The sequence below is a fragment of the Vulpes lagopus genome, chromosome 1 (genome assembly GCF_018345385.1).
Source record: "Vulpes lagopus strain Blue_001 chromosome 1, ASM1834538v1, whole genome shotgun sequence".
Classification (NCBI taxonomy): Eukaryota; Metazoa; Chordata; class Mammalia; order Carnivora; family Canidae; genus Vulpes; species Vulpes lagopus.
Window position 1 is genome coordinate 78580959 of NC_054824.1, and position 24013 is coordinate 78604971.

Genomic DNA, 24013 nt, shown 5'->3' on the forward strand with positions numbered 1-24013 from the left:
AACAAAAAACAGAAAAACATTAGAATATATTTCAGAGCTTATAAAGAATGTAACAGCATCCTCAGAGTGATTTTGTATGTGAGGTTATTAGAATAAAGCATCACTGTACTGTCTGAAATAACTCATTGAGATTCTCAAAGCAAACATTATTGGAAGCAACTCAGTTTTACAAATATGCTTATATGAGGGAACAAGTTAACAGTTTTTGGTTTTTGCTTTGTTGTTCTGAAACTGACCTTGAAAAATTCGACAGAAAAACTCTTAAGAAACTTCTGACATGGGGATCCCTGGGGTGGCTCAGCGGTTTAGCACTGCTTTCAGCCCAGGGCGTGATCCTGGAGACCCAGGATCGAGTCCTACATCAGGCTCCCTGCATGGAGCCTGCTTCTCCCTCTGCCTGTGTCTCTGCCTCTCTCTCTCTCTCTCTCTCTGTGTGTGTGTGTGTCTCTCATGAATAAATAAATGAAATCTTAAAAAAAAAAAAAAAAAAAAAAGAAACTACTGACACTGTTCCAAGTACCCCAAACACAGTGAGAACAGGACACGGAAGACCCTGTGACCCAGGGCTCCAAAGAAGCCAGTGGCAATGGCAGAGAAGCTGGTATGATGTTCACCATCAATGATGGCAATGGCCATAATCTACAAGGAAATCACCAGTGGAGGCTTGGTTGCTAGGCAAGCCATTGTAATGTGGTCATTTTGGGGTTAGTCTGTACGGCCCTGAAAAATTATCTCTGACACAGTCACCCACGAAGTAGCACATTGTGGGGAAATAAACTCTATTCAGGAAGTTGAGTACTTCTTCGAGGCGTGATCTACAGAACCACAGATCTTCATGATGATTAAAAGCCAGGCCTTCCAATCATGTAACTGACAGAGCTGAATCCTAACATATAACTAACTTCTGGGTGAGTTTTTCAAGTTTTAACATGTCTGAATTATGGCATTCGAAAGCTGGCTGTAAATGAAGAGAACTCCACTTATCCCAAGACATTTTTAGGGTCCTACGCTGTGGAACAGGATTTTTAGACTTGTAGCATATGTATCCTCAGGCCTCAGTTAAAAGGCGTGTGGTGTGGGCTTCTGTTGCAGGACTTGTGGGGCAGGGTCAGCTAATCGTACGTGAGAAAGCCACAACAAGTCAGTCATGGTTCTAGTTACCTTAGCCTTAGAGAGGTGTGGGCATATTTGTGTGCATTTATCACACACACAAACACGTAAAAGCATTCTTTAAAATAGAAGCCTAGATATTTAAATTCCTATTAGCAAGGAATTTGCTCTCAGTAACTTTTCTCAGTAACTCTCTAAAACGTCAAAATATACTGAGATTTTTTTCCCCCTGAAAATCACCTTGCTGGATTAAAATTAATTATTAAAGTTTCATTTTCTACAATAATTGTGGACATTTGGCATAAACCTTTACCATCAACACAGATACGTGTACAAACATGTGATCAGACACCAACCACAAAAAGGGAAGTTTTTTTGTCCCCCAGCTAGAGAGATCCTTGATTTTGTCAGTGAGATAGGAATTAGCAGAAATATTGCTAAGTGTTTCTTCTGCTACCTATGTCAAAGAAACAAAAATACCTGCTGGTGTCTGGTTACTAGGAACCTGCAAAATGGGGGTGAGTACCAACTGACGTTAGTTCTAGTTCACCTGAGCTAGACTAGACTCATCCCAAAATGGTCAGGGGTACACTGGGCTTTTCCATACTCAGACGACAGGGTAGGGATATTCTCTGTCTTAAACTGATTAATGAGTATATGTTACATTTTAGAGACCACATGCAAGAGGTTTTTTGGGGGAATAGCATTATTTCCATCTACTCTTGTTTTTATATACTGGGAGGAGGAAACTCTATTTCCAGCAGACAGAAAAAAACCCCTACACTCTCCCGAGCTGCAGGGACCACTTAGCAAAGCTGTGCCCATGAGCTGGAAAATTGTTTCTATCACCTGAGGGGGAAACACAGCCATCCCTCATACTTGACCATGCAAAAGAGAGGTACTGAGCCTCTTGGTTTCTACTGTGGCATACTGAAATGGGCTGAAGCTGATGTGCGGTAATTGTTTATTCTCTCTAGAATTGTTTGTACTGTTTTAGAAAACACACCAGAGCAAAGATGTAATTCCAGTGCTTCTTGATGGCATTTTTCCTGATGGAAACAAATGTTTCCAGGAGGACTGTAAACAGGGAGCTGACCTCATTAATCTCTCTCTCCTTCATATGAGAAAAGTTTACGAAGGTTAAAACCTACTCTACCTGCATTACTGATTGATGGAAATACTCTAGTTTGTTGTTAGTTATATATATTAAGAAGTTAATATATCATTTGGGTGCTTTTCACTGTTAGGTGAAAATGCTACGCAAACAGTTGTCCAAAACCCAGGGCAGATTATTTCATCAGCTTTAAAACCTTCAAAAATTTATTTCCCAGTCATGGTGGTTATCATGGCTATTATTTCAATTATAAGCCCTATGAGCAGTTTTAAGTTTCCTATGAACACTTAGGCCTCTTGGACTGTCACATTTTAGAGCAATTCTTACCTTTGAATCCTACAAATAAGATACTTCCATATACAAATTATACAAATTTACTGGTATTGATGAGCTGTTAAGAGAACAGCAATGAGAAAAAAAGGTAGTAATAATAGATTAAGATGAGGAAATAAAATAGGATCTAAGCCTAGTAGAAATGAATAATCACAAGCATAAATCCTTAACATGCAAAAAAGAATACTAGATAATTATGCTCAAATTTTCTGAAACTGTGAGACACATTTTGGACAGGAGAAGAAAGAATATCAGAGAAAACCAAACAACTATGCAAAACAGAGTCACTGCAAACCCACAGACCCCAACATCATGCAAGGCTGCCTTCAACGTGCACAGCAACCTTTCCAGGTATCCCCGCAGTGTCTCCTCCCACCCCTCAAAAAAGGTTATTTTAACATTTCATTCTTAATTTCATTCATGAAATTCTCATTTCATTTCTCATTCATTCTAAACCCTTGCTATCTTCCCGCCAGCTCTTAACAGACTGGCTTCTAAGTGGAAGTTGGTGCCATCAAGAAGGAGCTCCTTCGACAATCTCCTCGGGGAAATGTGTCTGTGTCTGTGCCCATGCATGCTGTCTCCTCTCCTAACTCCTTCAATCCAAGGCTAACACCTCCAACTGAGTTCAGGACCCCATCTCTTCCTCTCTTGAAGGATCTCCCTTTTCTTCAAAGGTGTACTCCTAGGTTCTCATTTCAACCTTCTTATCACTCTATACTTGTGCTAACCAATTCACTGGCCACATGTAGCTATTTAAACTTAAATGAATTAAAATGAAATTAAAAAAAAAAAAAACAATTCCTTAACTTGCACTAGTTTCATGTGGCTCATGGAACTGTACTGGGACAGTCCAGATAAAGAGCACTGTCATCAAAATAAAAGGTTCCATTCCACAGTGCTGTTCTATACATTTTACACACTCTTGGGCGACTTCATTCATCTCTAAGGCTTTACACTACAAATATACCCCTAACATTAATTTATATCTTAAGGCAGCAAATTTGAAGTATCTTTTAAAAAAGTAATTTACCAGTGGATCTCAACAAGAACCTGCATATTAGAATTACCTGGGGGCTTTAAAAAATACAAATACAGGGCCCTAGTCCAGGTTAATTAAACCAGAAACTCTAGGGAGTAAGGGTGCATTAGATCAGGCAAAGATGAATTTCAAGAAAAACAACCGAGGATCTTCTTTTTGTTTTTGTTTTTAACTGGCACGTTAAAGTTCAAATAAACTAATTTGCCTTAGTGAGAATTCTCCATATAAATTCCCTATATATCAGTGCCACAAACGTCTCTCGTAACACATTTAGATAGGAAATAGAAAGTCAAATTTCTTACCTGTGTGATAAAATGTGAGAAAAAATAAAAGTACTCCCATGAACATATTACTTAAAAAAGTGACAACTCCGCAAGTAATTCCTTCTGGAACTGGGTAGACAGTTTCCACAAAAAGCTCAAAAAATATAGGTATACTGCTATTCAAGAACACTCCCAGGAGAATGCAGGAGGCATACAATGTCACTAAAATAAAAACACAAACATTTTAGTTTCAGAGTAGCAGCAGTGAGTCATATCAGATAGATCTTCTGGGTATTCTCTTTCATAAGTATCAACTCTGGAATTTCATGTTTTCAATGGTAGTTGATAAAGTTTGACAAAGTATCACTATCTGTCAACTCTTTGCTCAGGTTTTGTGGAGTAGATAGGGAGAAGGTTTTGTTGTAGGATGATTACCAATTTATTTGCTTTGTCTTTTTGGTTTGGATTATTCCAAAGCACAGAAACAATTTTACCACCAATTCTAATTAAAAGGATTCTTCTTTAGACTTCTGTCTGACAGATATTTAGATAAAATATAGCAACTTAATTTGAAATCTAAACTCATTCAATAATTTTATTTTATTTTATTTTATTTTTTAATTTTTATTTATTTATGATAGTCACACACAGAGAGAGAGAGAGAGAGAGAGGCAGAGACACAGGCAGAGGGAGAAGCAGGCTCCATGCACCGGGAGCCTGACGTGGGATTCGATCCCGGGTCTCTAGAATCGCGCCCTGGGCCAAAGGCAGGCGCCAAACCGCTGCGCCACCCAGGGATCCCTCATTCAATAATTTTAAAGAGAAGTTAAAATCTAAGAATAAATGTAAGAAACGTTGTTCCTGAAAATTAGATATTTAAAGGCACTGGCTAGTAATCAACCTCAAGTACAACATAAAAATATCCAGTACGTAATTCCTGGAGAAACACTTAAAATGAATTAGTCTTCAATATTGGAATGAGTTTTATGTCAACTTTTTAAAAATTACGTAACTTTCTTGGAACACAAAAAAATTTCACCCAGGGATGTATAATAAATGTTAGGGTCCCAGGTTAGCAATAAAAAGCCCATTAACCCTATTCTACAGTGAAATCTTTGTGTGTTTTTAAAAATATTTTATTTATTTATTCATGAGAGACACACACACACACATACAGAGAGGAGAGAGAGAGAGAGAGAAGCAGAGACACAGGCAGAGGGAGAAGCAGGCTCCATGCAGGGAGCCTGACGTGGACTCGATCCCGGGTCTTCAGGATCACACGCCCTGGGCTGAAGGCGGCGCTAAACCACTGGGCCACCCAGGCTGCCCAATAGTGAAATCTTCGAATAAGGACATTATTCTCTTTCTTAGAAGAATGTCTAGGGAAATGCACCCCACTCCCAATAGCTATTTCACAGCTACTGTCTGCATACAAACCTTCATTACTTTTTTTTTTTTTTAAGATTTTATTTATTTATTCATGAGAGACACAGAGAGAGAGAAGCATAGACACAGGCAGAGGGAGAAGCAGACTCCCAGCAAGCAGCCTGATGCAGGACTCGATCCCGGGACTTCAGGATCACGCCCTGGGCTGAATGAAGCCAGATACCCAGCCACTGAGCCACCCAGGTGTTCTAAACCTTCATTACTTTAAATATGAAGGTGAAAAAAGAACCAATGAGGCAAAAAAAAAAAAAAAAGTGATATCCTACAGAAACTTAAAACACATCCCTTATAGAGTAATGAGTTTATCATACTCACAGATATAGGAGTAGAATTTATTCTAAGCCTAAGGTTATTAGGAAAAAATTTATTTATTTATTTATTTATTTGTTTATTTATTTATTTATTTAAATTCTAAAGCTCTAATTGGCTTATTAAATGATTCATGAACTGGGCAGCGTGTAGCCAGTAGAGGGGAACTCCCAGAAAAATATTTTATTTATTTTTTTTTCAGGAAAATATTTTAAAGTATTTGTTAAGGAAAAAAAGTTCTGTACAGTACCCTCAACTTCTGTTTCCTCCTCCAATTACACTAGCCTTTCCGGATTATAAAATATTTAGTGATTCTTTAACACAAATACTGGTGAGTATATTGACTTTTTTGACTAAAAGATACACATGAAGAGAGAGAACAAAAAGATGACAGTGATTAAAGAACACACTGCTGGCTGGAGCAGTGACTGAACTACTCACAGAATTAAAATGGGAAACATCTGATAGTTAAAATAAATACCACTTAAAATATGAAGGAATTTTCAAGATTCTTAAAGCCAAAACCCCTCATGCTCACTAGGTATTTGCCAGACACAGATCACATAAATCAATCAACACATTCCCCTCTACACGTGACTCATTAGTGGTGCACTAGGAGATGCAGGGAGATGGACTGTCACTGTAATGTTTATTATTCTTCCTACAAAACACTTTATAATCATTTGTTGGTCAGTCAGTGCTAATCAGAGCAGAGATGGCTATTGACCCAAACACGGATGAATCTAGGAGTTTAAAGTAAGAAAATATTGAAATAAATGACAGGAAAAAAAATCAAACTTTTAGGAACCAGGAAATGCTACTTCTAAGGATTCACAAACCACTAATAGAATGAGTTGTTTTTAGAAAACAGGTTTGGAAATAATCCTTTTGGCATTTTTATTATTTATTTATTTATCAAGATTTTATTTATTTATTCATGGAAGACACACAAAGAGAGAGGGAGGGACACAGGCAGAGGGAGAAGCAGGCTCCATGCAGGAGCCCGATGTGAGACTCAATCTCAGGACTCCAGGATCACAACCTGGGCCGAAGGCAGACGCTCAACCGCTGAGCCACCCAGGCATCCCTGGCATTTTCATTTTTGAAAGAAATAAACTCTCACGTGTAATTTGTAATTAGGCAACTTAACATAACTGAAAAATTACCAATAATCTGTGTATATTAGAATAACTACACATTGTAAAAACAAGAATGATAAGGTAATGATGAGGACACACAGAAAGGGGACTATCACTATATCACTATGAAGACCTGAAAAGAGAGCTTTGGTTTTATTGATTTTTATCAAACATGGTGCTGAGAGAAACAGACAGAAAGACACACAGACACACAGGCACACACACACACAGGATTTCTCAGAAAAGTAGAGCCTGGTGAAGCAGGTGGCCCTGTCTGAAAACCCCTTAAGACCATCCCACTCCCTTGGCTTCATTTCCTGCTCATTAAAAATCTGATTTTGGTTTCCTAGGTATCTGAATTCTGGGAAGGGAAGAGGAAATGTTTATTACTGGAAAGATAAAATTGCTGTTGTAATTAAACATTGTTGATGGAACTGTAAATAGTTTATCTTCTGATAGGTAATTTGAAAATGCCCATCAAATTAAATTATGCGCTTACTCTTTGATCCAGCAATTCTACTTCTAGGTATTTATCCTATAGCTATTAAGGTACAAGAATATAGGGAACATTCACTGCAATATTGTTTGTAATATGAAAGGATTAAAGGTAAGCTAAATGTCCACCAATAGGGAGGTTGGTTGTTTAAAAATTTATCAAACATCCAAAGATGTATTATGCAACCATTAAAAGTGGAAGTCTGTATATACTGATATTAATGACATCTAAGGTATGTAAATGAAAAAGGTGTAAAAAAGTGTGTTATCTTTTTAAAAAGGACGGATACACATACACCCATTTGTAAATTTACAGAATTCTATGAGAAAATACCCAAGAAACTGATATTCAGGATTGCCTCTATAGAGAAAAACTGGAAGCCACAGGAAGGTAGATATTTTTCCTCATATACCTTTTTTACAACTATTTGAATTTGAATTATTTGCTTTGTTCATATCTTAACTATTTAACCACAAAGAGAATTTTATTGCAAACTAATGAAATAGCAGCTGATCCAACTCCCCCTCAACCAAGTTTCTTAGCTCACTGATTCAGAACTGGTTATCACTGGGTGGCCTGACTCATAGACCTGATGTCTACATCTGGGAGCCAGGTAACCCAGCCCTTGTGCAGGATCCTTCACACAAATATTCCCACATCATTTTTTTTTTTAAGATTTTACTTATTCATTTGAGAGAGAGAGAGAGAGAGAGAGAGAGAGAGAGAGAGAGAACGTGTGCACAAGAAGGGGGGCAGCAGGCAGAGGGAGAGGGAGAAGCAGGCTCCTGGCAGAGCAGGGAGCCCAATGCAGATCTTGATCCCAGGACCCTGGGACCATGACCCAAGCTGAAGGCAGACGCCCAACAGACTGAGCCACCCAGGTGCCCCCCGTTTCAGTTTATAAGAATTCCTATTATGCAAGCATAGGATAAGAGGTCTGACAAGGATATAACTTGAGAGGCTAGTAATTGAAAAGCAAGTATTTTCCTTTGGTTCTCTCACTCTCGGGGTCTGCTTCTTGTATTTTATAAAAATGATGACCAAGAGGTTGTTTTACACTTGTTATTGCATAAAGAATCAAAATAGTTTAGGCAGGAAAGGGTTAAACTAAGATCATCATAATCAGCTGGGGAAAAGTAGCTGTGTCAGGACTGATTTCATATACTCCCCAGTGCTCTGGGACATGCATAAAGTAGAAGCCAATTTGAATTTGACTTCCATTTGAGTTTTCAGTTTAGAGGCTGATATAGTATCTTTATACACTGGTTTGGCAGATCCAGTGGGTGAATGTCATCTATTAAAAGTCAGGCAGACAAGATAATTTCCTGCTCGTCAGAGAGGGTTCAACTTACATGATTGTTAAATATTTCTATGACTTTCTATAGTGCTGATACTAAAATTATAATAAACCGCCTTTCAATTAAGAAGTCAAGGTAATTTAGCAGAACAAATACAATGCTGATGTAGAGTCTTTTTCAAAGAAGTTAATAAAATTTCATGGGCCCACGATTCAAATTGCAAAAAAACAAAGTCCCATGTCGCACAAAATATAGTTACAACGAATGTATTTCAAGAACGTGAATTGGATCATAACCCTGAAAGTACTACTTCCCCTGTCCTCCTAATGACAAACCAAATTAGTAAACTTTAGGGAAATAAAACTGTATAAAATACATTTTTACTAATCCAAACACTCAGACCTCAGATGATTAGTGTTGTAAAAGCAATGGCAAAATTCCAGATAAGTACTACTTCATTCAAGGGCGCCTGGACGGCTCAGGCAGTTAAGAAGCTGCCTTCAGCTCAGGTCATGATCCCAGGGTCCTGGGATTGAGCCCCATGTCAGCCTCCTGCTCAGTGGGGAGTCTGCTTCTCCTTCTGTCCATCCCCTTGCTCGTGCTCTCTCTCTCTCCCTCTCAAATAAATAAATAAGATCTTAAAAAAAAAAAAGAACTTTCATTTAACATTTAATAAGATTCTCAAGATACCACTAATAACAAAAATAACTTCAAATCTTGGATTCATATAATTTTTTGAACATTTTGAAAACTACTTTCAGGGCAGCCCAGGTGGCTCAGTGGTTGAGCGCCGCCTTCAGCCCAGGGCCTGATCCTGGGGACCCGGGATTGAGTCCGCGTTGGGCTCCCTGCATGGAGCCTGCTTCTCCCTCTGCCTGTGTCTTTGCCTCTCTCTCTCTCTCTGTGTCTCATGAATGAATAAATAAAATGTTTTAAAAATAAAAATAAAAACTGCTTTCAAATATATTATCATATTTGATTATCTTATCGACTCTTTGAAGCAGGTAAAGGATTTTTGCAGGTCAAGTGACCAAAGTTCTGAAAGTCAAAATGACTTAATTAGAACAACATAAATTAGCTTTGCTAAAAATAATATAATTAAGGCCTACAGAATGTAGCATGTTTTCTACCAAGCCACTGTGTCAGACTGAAAAAACAAAAAACAAACAGAAAACGCAAGACTTGGTATTTATTTAATGGTATTAACACAAAAGGCATGCTTCCCAAATCTGTGATCAGTACAAAAGCTGGAAGTCATCGCACATAAGACAGACGACAAAAAACAGAACACCAAAAGGTTACAGATAAGTAACTTTAATCTTTACATCTACTACATCTTTAATCTTAAATTAAAGATGAAAAAATTAATTAATTTTTAATTAATAAAATTAATTAAAATTGAACTTTAATCTACTACATCTACAGATAAGTAGATGAACTTTAATCATGATAAATGTAAAATGGGTTCAAAAATTAGTGTTTAAGTATATAATAGGGAAAAAATAAGCCTTTCTTCAAAACCATTTATTAGGCACCTATGATATGTAAGTGGCTCTGTTGGAAATGTGAACACGACACATCACTCCTCATCTAAAGGAACACGACCCACACCTATGGCTTAATAGCTAGCAGCCATTCATATGCACAGTGCTAAGAAGATAACTGTACTTCATTCTTTAAAACAAAACAAAAAAAGCTATGTCTAATCATGAGCTGCAACAGTCCCCAGTGTGAAGTGCTGAGTATAGCAGGAAAAGTGAGCTAAATTCTACTGGCAACTGGTGTTCAGGAAAATCCTGACAAGTTATAGTAGGTTTAGAAGAGGCTGACTACACTGGTCAGGGCTGGGAATCCACGTGATGAGGACAGCTTGTGATTGCTGCGGGCTGCTTAGGTTAAGGCAAACTTTTAAGTTCCCAAGGACAGGTATAATGTTTTCAGGGTGTCAGTAGAAGGGGGAGCACACTGACTTGCCCTGTGTGCTGTGTTGCTCCCAATCAGTTATTTCAATAAGAGGAAGATTTTCCCATGACCCAAGGCTGACAAACAATGGGACAGGGAATGGCTTCCTCCTTCAGGTGGTATTCCATCTGCAGTTAGATGGACATATATCTGGATTGTAATGGAAGAGAGTCACTTATTGGAATAATATGTTATATCAGATAATAACTAAGGTTCATTCAGGTAGATCAATAACAAACTTCAATACATTTAGGTAGAGTACTTAACTAGAACACTGAAAACAAAAATTTTATGGGTGCCTCTAGGTAGATAAGAATAATAAAGAATTTACTTAGTTTTATTAAACATTATTATAAATAAGAAATAAGGGTTGTAAAATAGCACAATGAATTTTTATCATGAAAAGTTTTAAGGTTTAGAATCAAGAAATTTCCCTAAAGAGTCAGTTTATAACGTTAATACTACTTTATTGGGTAAATTTTATTATTACGCATGCTGATGGAATTTTATGATAAAGGACCTTCACTGAAAATATCTCTCTACAATCTAAATTAAACTTGATATTGCAAATGAAAATCCTTCAGGAAATAATGACACATGTATAAAGAGAAATGGTAAAGATTCACATCGTTTGTTAATGGCACAGTTTTTTTTCATAGGTTTTGGGTGTGTTCAAAATGTGGGATACATACATATGTATGTACGCACAACTGATAGAAAATTTCTATATTGTTGGGATGCCTGCGGGGCTCAGTGGTTGAGCGTCTGCCTTTGGCTCAGGATGTGATCCCGGAGTACCAGGATTGAGTCCCACATTGGGCTTCCTGCATGGAGCCTGCCCCTCCCTCTATGTCTTTCATGAATGAATAAATACAAACTTTAAAAAAAAAAAAAAAAAGAAAATTTCTATATTGTTGACCTGGGCATTTCCTCTTGGCCTCACGTTTGCTTCTTAAAAATGATTGCTGTGGCCTTCGTGATCCGCCACTGATTAAAATATGCTACTGCATATTTCATGTACTCATGAAACTGTGGCGCCAAAAGAGGATAGGGTATATTTTGCTCCAATATTCATTAATGGCGATGATTTTCTTTCTGTATGGTGTTATTTTGTGGGTGTCCCTTGTCTAGCCTCTTTGTTGGCTCATGTAGTCCTAGAAAGGCTGACAATTAGTTTAGAGTCTCTTACGGCTGGAAGGCAAAGTGGGCTCCAGAAATGAAGCACAACTAATAATCCTTTGAAATAGTGGGCCCAGAGTAGAGATTGGTTGTGCTATCAGATATCATAGGTATAGGTTTATCAGTAACTTTTAAGTTCCCAAAGAATGATTTATGGTTCTGCAGAAGGTGGTGCGTTGTTACACCAAGGAACACTGACTGATCACCTGGTCAAGCCCTCTACCTTCCAGAAACAGAATCTGCTTAGAGACTCGTTTCTCTTCTTGAAAATCTCTACTGATAAACATTATATGCTCTTGATCAGTAGGCCCTATCAGCATTTCAAGATTCTTACATTTACGATTTTTCACAAATCCATTCTCTTCTTTTAATTCATATTCTATGTTTTCCTTCTTGATCAGACAGTCATGAATATGAGTAACAGTCACTTCTAGTTCATAAAGTTGGAAAGAATAATTAAATCACTTAGCTTTCTTTCCTTAAAATCCCGAATTTCCTTAAAATGTGCATATCTTTGGGGTGCCTGGGGGGCTCAGTCAGTTAAGCATCTGATCTTAGCTCAGGTCTTGATCTCAGGGTTGTGAGTTCAAGCCCGTGTTGGGCTCCATGCTGGGAATGGAGCCTACTTGAAGAAAAAAAAAAGTGTCCATATCTTTAATCATGCTCATCATCCCTTTCTGAATTTTCTCATTTCTATTAAGAGGATCACTCTCTAGCCCATACATGTCACGTGCCTTTCAATACAACTGAATACGTTTTCTTTCTTCAAATACCTCTTGAAGTCAGCTTGTAGTCCCCTATTAACCCTCATGGGGCAGGCGTCTAGCTTATCTTCCCCTTTACTTCCCACTCACCACTATCTATTTCTGACCTCGCCACTGTGGTCTTCAAGTAACTTGAATTAGATGAAGAACCTCCTGAGGCAACTTCTACTAAAACTCAAATTAAATTGTTTCAGCAAACTCAACACCAAAGTGCCAACATTTTTCAAAATGCCATTTTCAAAGCATTTATCTGTTCAGTGAAAAATGACTATGTGAGTTGTGGCTAACAGGGCCTACTTTTCAGATAAGGTGAAAAATGTCTTTTTATAATTTTGTATATAGAATAAGCTTCAAGATTTTGAAACTAACATTATCTAATCATGAGTTTATTTATTTGTTCTACTGAAGATACTTCAATTAATAAAGATATAACACAGTTTTAAGTACTCAGTTTCCTTAAGGAAATAAAAGCATACTGCTGATAGCCTCCAAGGGGATGTACATAAGCAAGTACATGTATTAAAACAGTGCATCTCTAGGTAGAATGGAATGATCCAGTTTTTCTTCTATAGAGATGGGAATGATAATACCCAGATCAGTGGACCACAAAAATATTGCAACAGGTTTTAGCAGTAGCAGCAGTTTTAACCCACAGGTTGAACACCTTCTGATTATGTCAATAATTAACACATATATTTTCACACTTTTCATGTAGATTCTTCTGAATATTTAAAAGTAACAACAGGAGGGGCACCTGGGTGTCTCAGTCATTAAGTGTCTGCCTTTGGTCATGACCCCAGGGTTCTGGGATTGAGTCCCATGTCAGGCTTCTTGTTCAGCAGTGAGTCTGTTTCTCCTTCTTCCTCTGCCATTCCCCCTGCTTGTTCTCTCTCTCTCTCTCTCTCTCTCAAATAAATGAAATCTTAAAAAACTAAAAAGTGACAACAGGAATACTAAATTTACTAGAAATGGGAAAAAGATTGGATACTTTTTCATAAAAAAAAAGACTGGTAAAAAAGAAATATGAATTTGTCATTTCTTGCTTTAAATATCAGTCTAAAGGTCTAGATTTGTCTATAATTAGATTTTGTAGTAAGTTCTTGTTCATGAAACCTCTTTTACTTAAAAGGAATTAGGTCAGATTTTTACAAAGGCAGTAAGAGTATCTGTGACAGATTTATTCAAATTCTCCATTGTTCCATTAAAATGTGCCCTTTTGCCTGCCTACAGCTAATGCTAAGTAACAGAGTGGCCACGGTTGCTACCGGCAGTAAGTCATGCCTACGGAGTCATGCCTACGGAGATGAAAAATGGAGATAATATACACTTCATTCATTCACTCATTCGTTCATTACTCAGGACTTGTGCTAGGTAGTGGAGTGGGAGTTGGGGTCAGAACTGATAAGGCACGGTCCATGCTCCAGATTTTCAGATTGGAAGGGGAGATAAGACACACACTCAAGTAACTATTAAGTGGTATCGGGGAAGAGAGAAAAATACCACTATGATCATTCAGAGAAGGAATGTGAAAATCTAGTTTTTAATGCAGTATATTTCTAAGTTATCAATGTTTATCTATCAGGAGTTTCTTTCCCCCTCTTCTTTCAGGAATTTCTAAGTGACATTCAAAAATGACTTGCAGGGATGCCTGGGTGGCTCAGCAGCTGAGCTTCTTTCTGCCTTCGGCGCAGGGCATGATCCTAGAGTTCCGGGATTGGGTCCCACATTGGGCTCCCTGCAGGGAGTCTGCTTCTCCCTCTGCCTGTGTCTCTGCCTCTCTTTCTCTATCTCTCTCTGTCTCTCATGAATAAATAAAGAAAATCTTTTTAAAAAATGACTTGCAATTGGAAACAACAGTAGAATTTATGAATTCAGTGGTTGTGAAGATGGCCACGTCAAGCTCAACCTTTTGATTCTGGCCTTGACTTAATTTGGAATTCTGCTTTCCTTTCTGTCCAACATGATTATTTTCAAGGACAGACTGGAAAAACACAGCCCTGACCAGGGTCAATTATATCAATTTCCCTTTAAGATTTAAAGAGATGTACCGTTTTCAATACATCCTTTTTTATGATTATAAAGTAAAACATAAAAAAATAAATAAAAGTAAAACATAGGGAACCCTGGGTGGCGCAGCAGTTTGGCGCCTGCCTTTGGCCCAGGGCGCGATCCTGGAGACCCGGGATCGAATCCCACGTCGGGCTCCCGGTGCATGGAGCCTGCTTCTCCCTCTGCCTGTGTCTCTGCCTCTCTCTCTCAATCTGTGACTATCATAAATAAATAAAAAAAAAAAATTAAAAAAAAAAATTTACAAAAAAAAAAAAAAGTAAAACATGCTCATTACTACAAATCTAGACAGAAAGGGAGGTAAAAAAAATGAATTTTCTTGATGCTTCCACCCAGAGATAAAACCATTAATTTTATCATATCAAATAGAAAACACATAAAATTTAATGAATATCATATCTTATAATGAATATGCTACACTTAAATCAAGGGCAAACAATTTGTTCATTATGTACTCATAGCCTTGTTCTTATAAAATCTAACAGACACATACTTGACATACAGTACCACATACACAAATAGCATAATGCCATGAATAAGAAGAGTTATAAACTAAGACTATTCTACCAGAATGTTGCACAACTGCTAAATTATGAAATTATACCCTAATAAAATAAAACAAAAAATTCTGGCCCCAAATACTTGCCAAAACTGCACAAAACCCTAATATAAGAATGTTGGTATATAAAAAGTGCACAGTATCCAAAAACTATTACTCTGGACAACTGGGCTTTATAGGAGGGATTCCTGGCAGGATGGTACAGGGCAGAAATTTCCAAACTTTCCTCCACAGCACCCTTAGTGCCCCAGTAATTTTTTCGTGGTGCCCAAGGCCAAAAGAAATAACTGATGATTCTGTTAATTACATAGTTGGGGCCAAACCATTTAATAAATATATATATGTCCTAACAAGTCAGTGGCCATTTAAAAAACTATATACCCATATACTGGAGGAAATATATTTTTATTTCATTTTCAACCCCAGTTGCTTACTAATGAGACACATACATGTGATGGGCACTGCATGACTTCTCAAATCTTGGAATCAAAATCTTAGAATCAGATCCACAACCACCCTCATCCTGTTCCTGATTTTTGTGCAGTATTTAGTTTTTATCATAGCAATTGCAGGAAACCAAACTTTGCAAAGATATGATGTTATCAAAAAGAATGCAGCAGGGATCTAATGATGAAACTGGGAACTCTCTTGAACTAGAGGGTCACAAAGTGTCTGACAGATGTGGAATATCCCTGTATTTCCTTCAGAAAATAACCCATGTTATCCTTGTGAGTACTCCAGGGAAGTTGGCTTGGTGTAGTTTGGTAATTATGGATATAGGGTAACCCATAAAAATGTCACTGTAAATGTGGTAGGAACTCTAAAATAAAGGCTGTCTTTGAAAAATTTGATGGCTCTGATAGATATATTGCTGGTCCTTTTATTACAGAGCACATACATGCAAATTGGGATACTATGATAGATTACTTTATAGACCCAGAGGGCTCTGTTACTGCTTCTTCCTTTCCTTTAACAAAAGACTATTTAAGATGTAGATTTTTTTTTAAATTTTTTTTATTTATTTATTTATTATAGTCACAGAGAGAGAGAGAGAGAGAGAGAGAGAGGGGCAGAGACACAGGCAGAGGGAGAAGCAGGCTCCATGCACTGGGAGCCTGACGTGGGATTCGATCCTGGGTCTCCAGGATCGCGCCCTGGGCCAAAGGCAGGCGCCAAACCGCTGCGCCACCCAGGGATCCCAAGATGTAGATTTTTTAGTCCATTTGCAAGTCATAGCCACCTACTGGATTATGCATTCAATTATGGGATTGTTATAAAGGCAGATTATACTTCTTTTCCATATGTAAAATACGAATGAAAATATTTTAAATTGTTCCTTGAACTCTTTTTTAGGTGGGAAGATAGTTTGATGCTTGGACAAGGGGGACATTTTTGTACATTTATCAGTTTTATAACAATAATTATTTATTCTATTTCCATTAATTATGGAAAAGAAGAAAAACTCTTACTTTTCAGTTTACATATTTTTGTGAACTGAAAATACCTATCCAATAAAGTTCAAAATAGTCTGTGTTCACCTGTGGTTAAAGGCAGGTGTGTGATGCTGTTCAAACAGGTCAGGGTGAACCACGTGGATGATAGTGTAGCCCCAGAAAACAGGAGGAGAAGAATTAATTTCAGCATACCCCTGATAAAATCTGCGAACCTGAAAAGAAACAATGTTCTATTATAATTCTAACTGGATTTTTAAAATTCTATTTAAATTGATGACACACTTTCATTAAACAATAATTTCTTGAAGAAATTTCAATGAGGTCTTTTTTCAGTATGCAACAAAATTTTTTTTAACTGGTACATTTTGTATGATGTGATAAAAGGTTACTTTGTGCCAAATATTTTTTCTATTATAAAACACACAAAATGTGATGTCTGTTTCAGATCTATAATTTATAGGATGGATTCTGTATTTTTAAATGCTACTTTCACTTTTAAAAAATATTTTTGTATGCTTTCCAAACATTCTATAATGAGCACATATTATCCTAGTTTAGAAAACAGGCTAACTTGTTGACATAAACTGGCAAAGATGACTCTCCAAAATTCAAACTCAGAGAATACAAAAAAAACCCCAGAGCCCCTAGGTTCTGATAGGATCTGGTCTCTGGCTCCACTCTCCCTCTACCTTACTATTTTCCAGGTAGTTAAGCTTCTGTTTCTCATACAAGCTAGGGTTGTTTCCCAACGCAATTATGTAGCTTTTGCATTTGTTCTGTTTGTCTGGAATGCTGGTTACTCTCATTTCTCCCCTGACTTACTCCTGTTTACTCCACAGAGGTCATTCAGGTCTCAGTTCACTAAGACCCTCCTTGCTCATGAAAGAAGTCCTCACCATCTCATCTCCATACTCTATTTCTTCATAGCATTTATTTCTATTGGCATTTCTCTTGTTTCTGCATTTATTTTTTGTCTTCCCTTTTAGAAAGTGCTGTGACAGCAAGAATGTAGCTCTGGAATAACGAATACTATCCTACAAACGTTGGGACTTAGGTTTCATAGCATTCTAAGTTTTCAAACTTCTGCTTTATTCTGAATTAACATGAAATTAAAAGGCAAATGGTAGAGATGCTTACTGTTTAGTTATGAGCCACAACTCTATTTGCCAACCACTTTTCCTCAATTCCTAACTGTTGGTCATACAGGCACAATTCTCTGGCTGTGTCTACATACAACTTACTCTGTCCTTCAGAATTGTTCCTATTATAGAAAAACGGATCTCATCCCAAATAACATTCACCATGTTTTTTTCTACTTTAAGGTTTTTAAAACTGATTTTAATTTCTATTGTAATTCCATTACTGTCCCTCTTAATATTTTCAATACTACCTTTTGTGCTTATTTGACGTGATAAGGTTAATCATGTTTGTAAGTGTTAGTAGACTAAAATAGCTTCCTATGACAGCTGATGCCATCTTTTGGTGGAAAAAATGGATGCATCTTTGCCCAGTGACTTAGGTTTGTTCTCAACCATGAAAACTTACTAGCAGAAAATTCTTATGTGCTCTGATAAATAAATGTACCACAGCTTGATAGAAATCTCCCTCAAGAAAATACAAAAACTGTTATAATTTCACACCCACCAAACACTTTGATTTATGTTTTGGTATGCTGCAAGAATGTACTTGTCTGACAGGCAGATGGTGAAGTATGAGGGAATAAAATAGTTTTCTGGTACAATCAGAACTGAAAAAAGTTGAACAGTGAGAATGTTGCCAGGACCAGATCACAGAAGAATAAGTGAAACACTGTGATCTGCTATTTTTGTAGACCTAGTACTTTCAAATGGGGTAATATCATCAAAGTATACTGTTAGAACATTTGGTAGTTGCCTTTCGTAACATAATCACAAAAAAAAAAAAAAAAAAAAAATCACCCAAGTGCTAATGTCTATGAGGATATTGTGTTCTAGGGATTCATAATCCAAAATGGTGTTTATGAACATAACTTTAAAATTGATTCTAGGCCTAGGAGATAGCCACAATTGATTTCAGATCCCAAAGTAAGGGAAGTGTTTTTTAGAACTTCCACTTCAACAAATTAAAAACAGAAATGTCCTCACTTTCATTTTTCCTTCTAGCTCCATGTCTATAGAGATAAAATTAAGGGTTTACATATAGAAAAAGAAAGCAAAAGGTATACGTGAGATGTCATTTCTGATACGTAACAGTTCCCTCTTTGACCTATTTGGTGCTCAGAATAGGATTTGGTTAATGATGACTCACTATAATTGGCCTGGAGATTTAATTAGAAAAATTAGATAAGGTTCTGTCAAATGTGACAGGTCAATGTATTTCAGTATCTGTCTAGTGATTTTCTACAAATGCTCTCTTCTGATTCCTCTTCTTTAGCTTTTAGATCTTAGTCTTATATTTCTCCAACTTGTAAAAACCCCGGAGTGATTTAGAAATTAGAGTGTCAATTTATTCTTTCATTATCCCAGAAACACTATGCAAACTGTAAGGTCTAGATATATTATCCTGTGTCAATTATGTTTAAGTATTTAGAAATTGAGGTGATTTACATATCTTATCTGATCTCCCCAAATATGTAATTAGATTCTTCTCTTTCTGGTAAAGTTGATTGCCTAATTCTGTTTTTGATGAAACGGGGTAAATGATTTGTGAAGTGAATGAGTACTATCTCTTTGGAAATATCAAGAATGGTTTTACAGGCAGTCACCTGTATAAGTGATATTTCCATTTTTTTTTTTTTTTATTTTTAGAAAAATGACTTTTTCCTTCTTCTGACTCATTCTAAAAAATGTGTTCTTGTAATGAGTTAAGATCAAAGTGAGTTTGGTGAAACTGGAAGTCTTTATGGTCATTTTTCATCAAAATGGGATAAACACAGGGAAGTACCTGCCAAAAAAGACCAAAAATAAATTACTAATCATATACTCCCTTTTCGTGGAATGTTCTAGAGATGCTCTTATAAAAAAATTTTTCTATTCTTGATAAGTAATCAATCTGCCTTTATTATTGTATTGCCTTTCTCTGGGTTCCATTTGTAGATGCTGTTCTCCAATAATATGGAGAGAGGCAGTTTAATTACACTGGAAATACATCTTCATTCTCCAAAAGCATTTTAGGACAGACTGCTCCTGAGAAAGGTTCCTTGTAGCAGCAAATTCTTACTGCATGTAAATTTTCTTGTAGTCTGAACAAGTGCCCTTCTCTGACCTTTACATTTTTATTTTCCCCTGAATTTTAATATTTATCAAAAGCAGCCTTTTTTGTTTCTGTTTTTGGTTCGGTCCACTCACATGTTTAACATGAAATATCCTCACCTTGCCATACCTATTCCAACAACACAGCCTCCAACTATGGACCAAAATCCAATCCAGCCAGCATCTACCTGTGGAGAAAGTGGAAGACACATTTAATATAAGACTATCAGGCTGCAATGAAGAAGGCATGAAAAAAAGATCCCCTCTAATCAGTACATATTTCAATACTTATGTATGAATTTCTATGTACATGTATAACTCAATATATAATCAATAGCTAAGTGGCAACAAATCTAGGAAATATTATTTAAGAAAAGGAATAAAACGAAAGGATTCATGTGTGTCTAATATAATTTATCTCAGTAATAAATCCTTGATTAACTTTTTATGGAATATTTAAGTCAACAAAATAATCAGTGTCACAAACCAATGTTTTCAAAACTGTGCTACATTGTACTAGAATTCTCAAGAAAATAGGAAAAAGACAGAAGATGGGCACTGACTTCAAGAAGTTTAAATATAAAACCAACATACAGGAAACTACTAGGAAATAATTAGGTGCTCAAACATCTGGCAACAATTAAAGATGTATCAAGAGGTCAGAGAAGAGACAGCAAGCAAGAAAAATGTGGGGCTGAGTACCTAGGGAGACGGGTTTGAGCTGGCTTTCAAATAAATTTTTTTTCTTTAAAGATTTTACTTATTTGAGAGAGCAAGTGAGACACAGCATAAGTGGGGGGTGGAGAGGGAGAAGCAGACTCTCTGCTGAGCAGGGATTCTCAAACTGGGGCTTAGTCCCAGGACACCCGTGACCTGAGCTGAAGGCACAAGCTTAACTAACTGAGCCACCTAGGAGCTTCCTGGGTTTCAAACATATAGCTCACTCCACTCAGAAGACATTCCCAACCCTGCCATTTACCAGCTTTGTGACCCTGGACAAATTATGTCTTCTTACCCCTAAAATGGACTAAAATGAGATAATGTGTCAGCATTATCTCAGCAGTCAGCATACAGGAAATGCTCCATTAAGGCTGTTATTACTACGTGATGATGCTTCCCCATCTACCTCATGTCTTATATCTTTCCTCTCCTCATGGCCAAACTTTCTCAGCACAATCTACAAATGCTGCCTAGATTTACCCATCACTCACATATCTTTAACTCCTACTATGACTTGGCTTCTGTCCCAATTCATAATCTCAAGTCCTGGCTTCTTCATTTTTGCAATGAGGATAACAAAGGGTTTTTTTTTGTTTGTTTGTTTTGGTTTTTTTGAGACTTAAATAAGCTAATATATTTAAAATGTTCAATACACGTTAGTGGTTGCCAGTGGAATCCTATGAGTCACTAACAGTATCTGTCTCCTCTTTTCCTCCCCATGGCCACCACACTTGCTTATTACCTTACTTCTTATGTCTAGATTCCTGTAATAGTTTCTTAAATGGTCTCCACAATCTATTCTTCCCACTATTGCCAGGATAATTATCCCAATCATTCCACTTTCCTGCTCAGAAACAGTTACTGGCTTTCACTGTGGTTATATAAGGGCCACGTCCAAACTTGACCTGGCACTTGAGAGCTGCCCACACTAACTCTACTGTTTATTGTTTTCCTAGTGATATTTTTCATTATGCTTACTCTCCAAAATACGTTATCTTCTATCCGGGCACTTAGCTGGATTATATGTTTCAGCTGCCATTCAAATACATGGGACTATGTTCCTAAATTCTCCATGGAGGGAGGCAAAATTAAGGTGTGTCACCTCTAGGCTAGGACCTGGAACACAGCTGTTTGCCTCCTCCGTGCTTCCTTTCCCTCTTTGACCACTGGAATCTGAATGTGTTCACCAGCCTAACCGGTGCCTATAACGACAAGGTCCTTAGAGGACAGGATTGTTGCAAAGTGGAAGCAGCCTAGGTCTCTAAATCAGTGGAGGAAAAGAGCTTTCCAAACTGTGGACAAATGTCCTAGATTATTATGCAAACCGTCCTAGATTGCTATGTAAATGAGAAATAAATTCCTTAAGCCTCAGAATTTTGGGATTCTGCTTCTCATAGCAGCTTAGCCTACTCTGAGTAATACAATTACTTAACAGTGTCTGGTGCCAGAACAAAGATAAGTACCCTCTGGAGAAAGAGAACAGCCTGAAGCTTAATTTATCTCTACATTTTTGTTTCATATCATTGGCATTTGGGGCCAGAGAATTCTCTGTTCTGTTAAACTGCCCCTCTCATTGCAGAGCATTTAGCATCCATTGTCTAAGGCCCATTTAATGCTATTAGGCCCTCTCTAACATTTCCATCTATCCTCTGGGTGAGTGGGGCCTGGTGTTAGGCTAAGAACCACTGTGCATCTTGACTCTACTAATCCTGGTCCTTTCAGGCCATTTGTGCTTCCCTGCTTCCTTTGTTCATGTCATTTGCTTTAGGTAATAATATCCTACCCACTAATTAATTAGAAATTTTAATTTTTTTTTTGCTTTTATTTTTTAAAAAGATTATTTATGTAGGTATGTATGTATATATGTATGTATTTATTTAAGAGAGAGAGAGAGAGCACACATACACGCATGAGTGCAGGGGAGTAGGGCAGAGGGAAATGAGAGAATCTTAAGCAGACTTTCCCCTGAGCCCAGAGTCCGACTCAGGGCTTGACCCCACAACCCCAAGAACATGACGTCAGCTGAAACTGAGAGTTGGACACTTAACCAACTGACCCATCCAGGCACCCCCTTTTTGCCCATTTAATTTTAAATTTCACTTTAATACTTATTGTGATTCCTGGTCTATCAGAGTTTTTTTTTTTTTTTTTTTTTTTTTTTTTTTTTTTTTTTTTTTTTTTATTTATGATAGGCACACAGTGAGAGAGAGAGGCAGAGACACAGGCAGAGGGAGAAGCAGGCTCCATGCACCGGGAGCCCGACGCGGGATTCGATCCCGGGTCTCCAGGATCGCGCCCTGGGCCAAAGGCAGGCGCCAAACCGCTGCGCCACCCAGGGATCCCAGAGTTTTTTTTTTTAAATTAATTTTTATTGGTGTTCAATTTACCAACATACAGAAAAACACCCAGTGCTCATCCCGTCAAGTGTCCGCCTCAGTGCCCGTCACCCATTCCCCTCCAACACCTGCCCTCCTCCCCTTCCACCACCCCTAGTTTGTTTCCCAGAGTTAGGAGTCTTTATGTCCTGTCTCCCTTCCTGATATTTCCCAACATTTCTTTTCCCTTCCTTTATATTCCCTTTCACTATTATTTATATTCCCCAAATGAATGAGAACATACACTGTTTGTCCTTCTCCGATTGACTTATTTCACTCAGCATAATACCCTCCAGTTCCATCCACGTTGAAGAAAATGGTGGGTATTTGTCGTTTCTAATTGCTGAGTAATATTCCATTGTATACATAAACCACATCTTCTTTATCCATCTATCAGAGTTTATACAGAGAGAGATACTCGAAAGGGCGTCTTAGGATTTATAATATGAAGCATAAGATCTGCAAAATCAGAATCATTTAAATGGGTGCTACATTTTTCTTTCCTGGAATGGAGCATGCTAGGAATACTTGCCATCTAGAAAAATCAGTAAAGGAATAAGGAATAAGTAAAGGAATAAGAAAAGGAATAAAATAATAAAGGAATGGGTGCCTGCGTGGCTCAGTGGCTGAGTGTCTGCCTCTGGCTCAGGTCGTGATCCTGGGGTCCTGAGATCAACTCCCACATGGGGCTCCCCTTGAGGAGCCTGCTTCTCCCTCTGCCTGTGTCTCTGCCTCTCTGTGTCTCTCATGAATAGATAAATAAATCTTCAAAAAAAGAAAACTAAAGGAAGGTTTTCTTCTCATGGTGAAGGTACACTAGGGTCATTTGGATTGATATTCTGGTTCAGAACTAGAAAATCTAGGGGGAAATCTATCTGTTGGCATCACAGGGCCAAGAAGTTAAATCCAGAATTATGGAACCATAATGTAAAATGGGAAGGAAATCTGGAAAAGATAAGCCTGGTATTGGGGAACACTTTTCCCTTTGGGGTGTCTGCTGATTTCAAAAAAGGGAGCTAAGGGCCTGAGGGCTATCAATGGCCTTGCTGACCTAGGAAAGAAAAAAATATGAGTTCAGGGCCTGTTGTGAGGTGGGTGGCCTTTTGAAAAAAACAAAAACCCAACCTTCAGATGGTGACTCGAAGGGCTATCC

General features: G+C 37.6%; 1 protein-coding gene across 1 annotated transcript in view; it reads right to left on the reverse strand.

Annotated features, from left to right (window-relative positions):
* Positions 1–24013, reverse strand: part of SLC49A4 (solute carrier family 49 member 4) — an 87484-nt gene that overhangs the window by 15083 nt on the left and 48388 nt on the right. Inside the window, exons 6-8 of the mRNA XM_041771789.1 lie at positions 19886–19953; positions 16620–16747; positions 3902–4084 (exon numbers count right to left, since the gene is read on the reverse strand). Of these exons, the coding sequence (XP_041627723.1) occupies positions 3902–4084; positions 16620–16747; positions 19886–19953 (379 nt within the window). The remainder of the gene's footprint in view (positions 1–3901; positions 4085–16619; positions 16748–19885; positions 19954–24013) is intronic.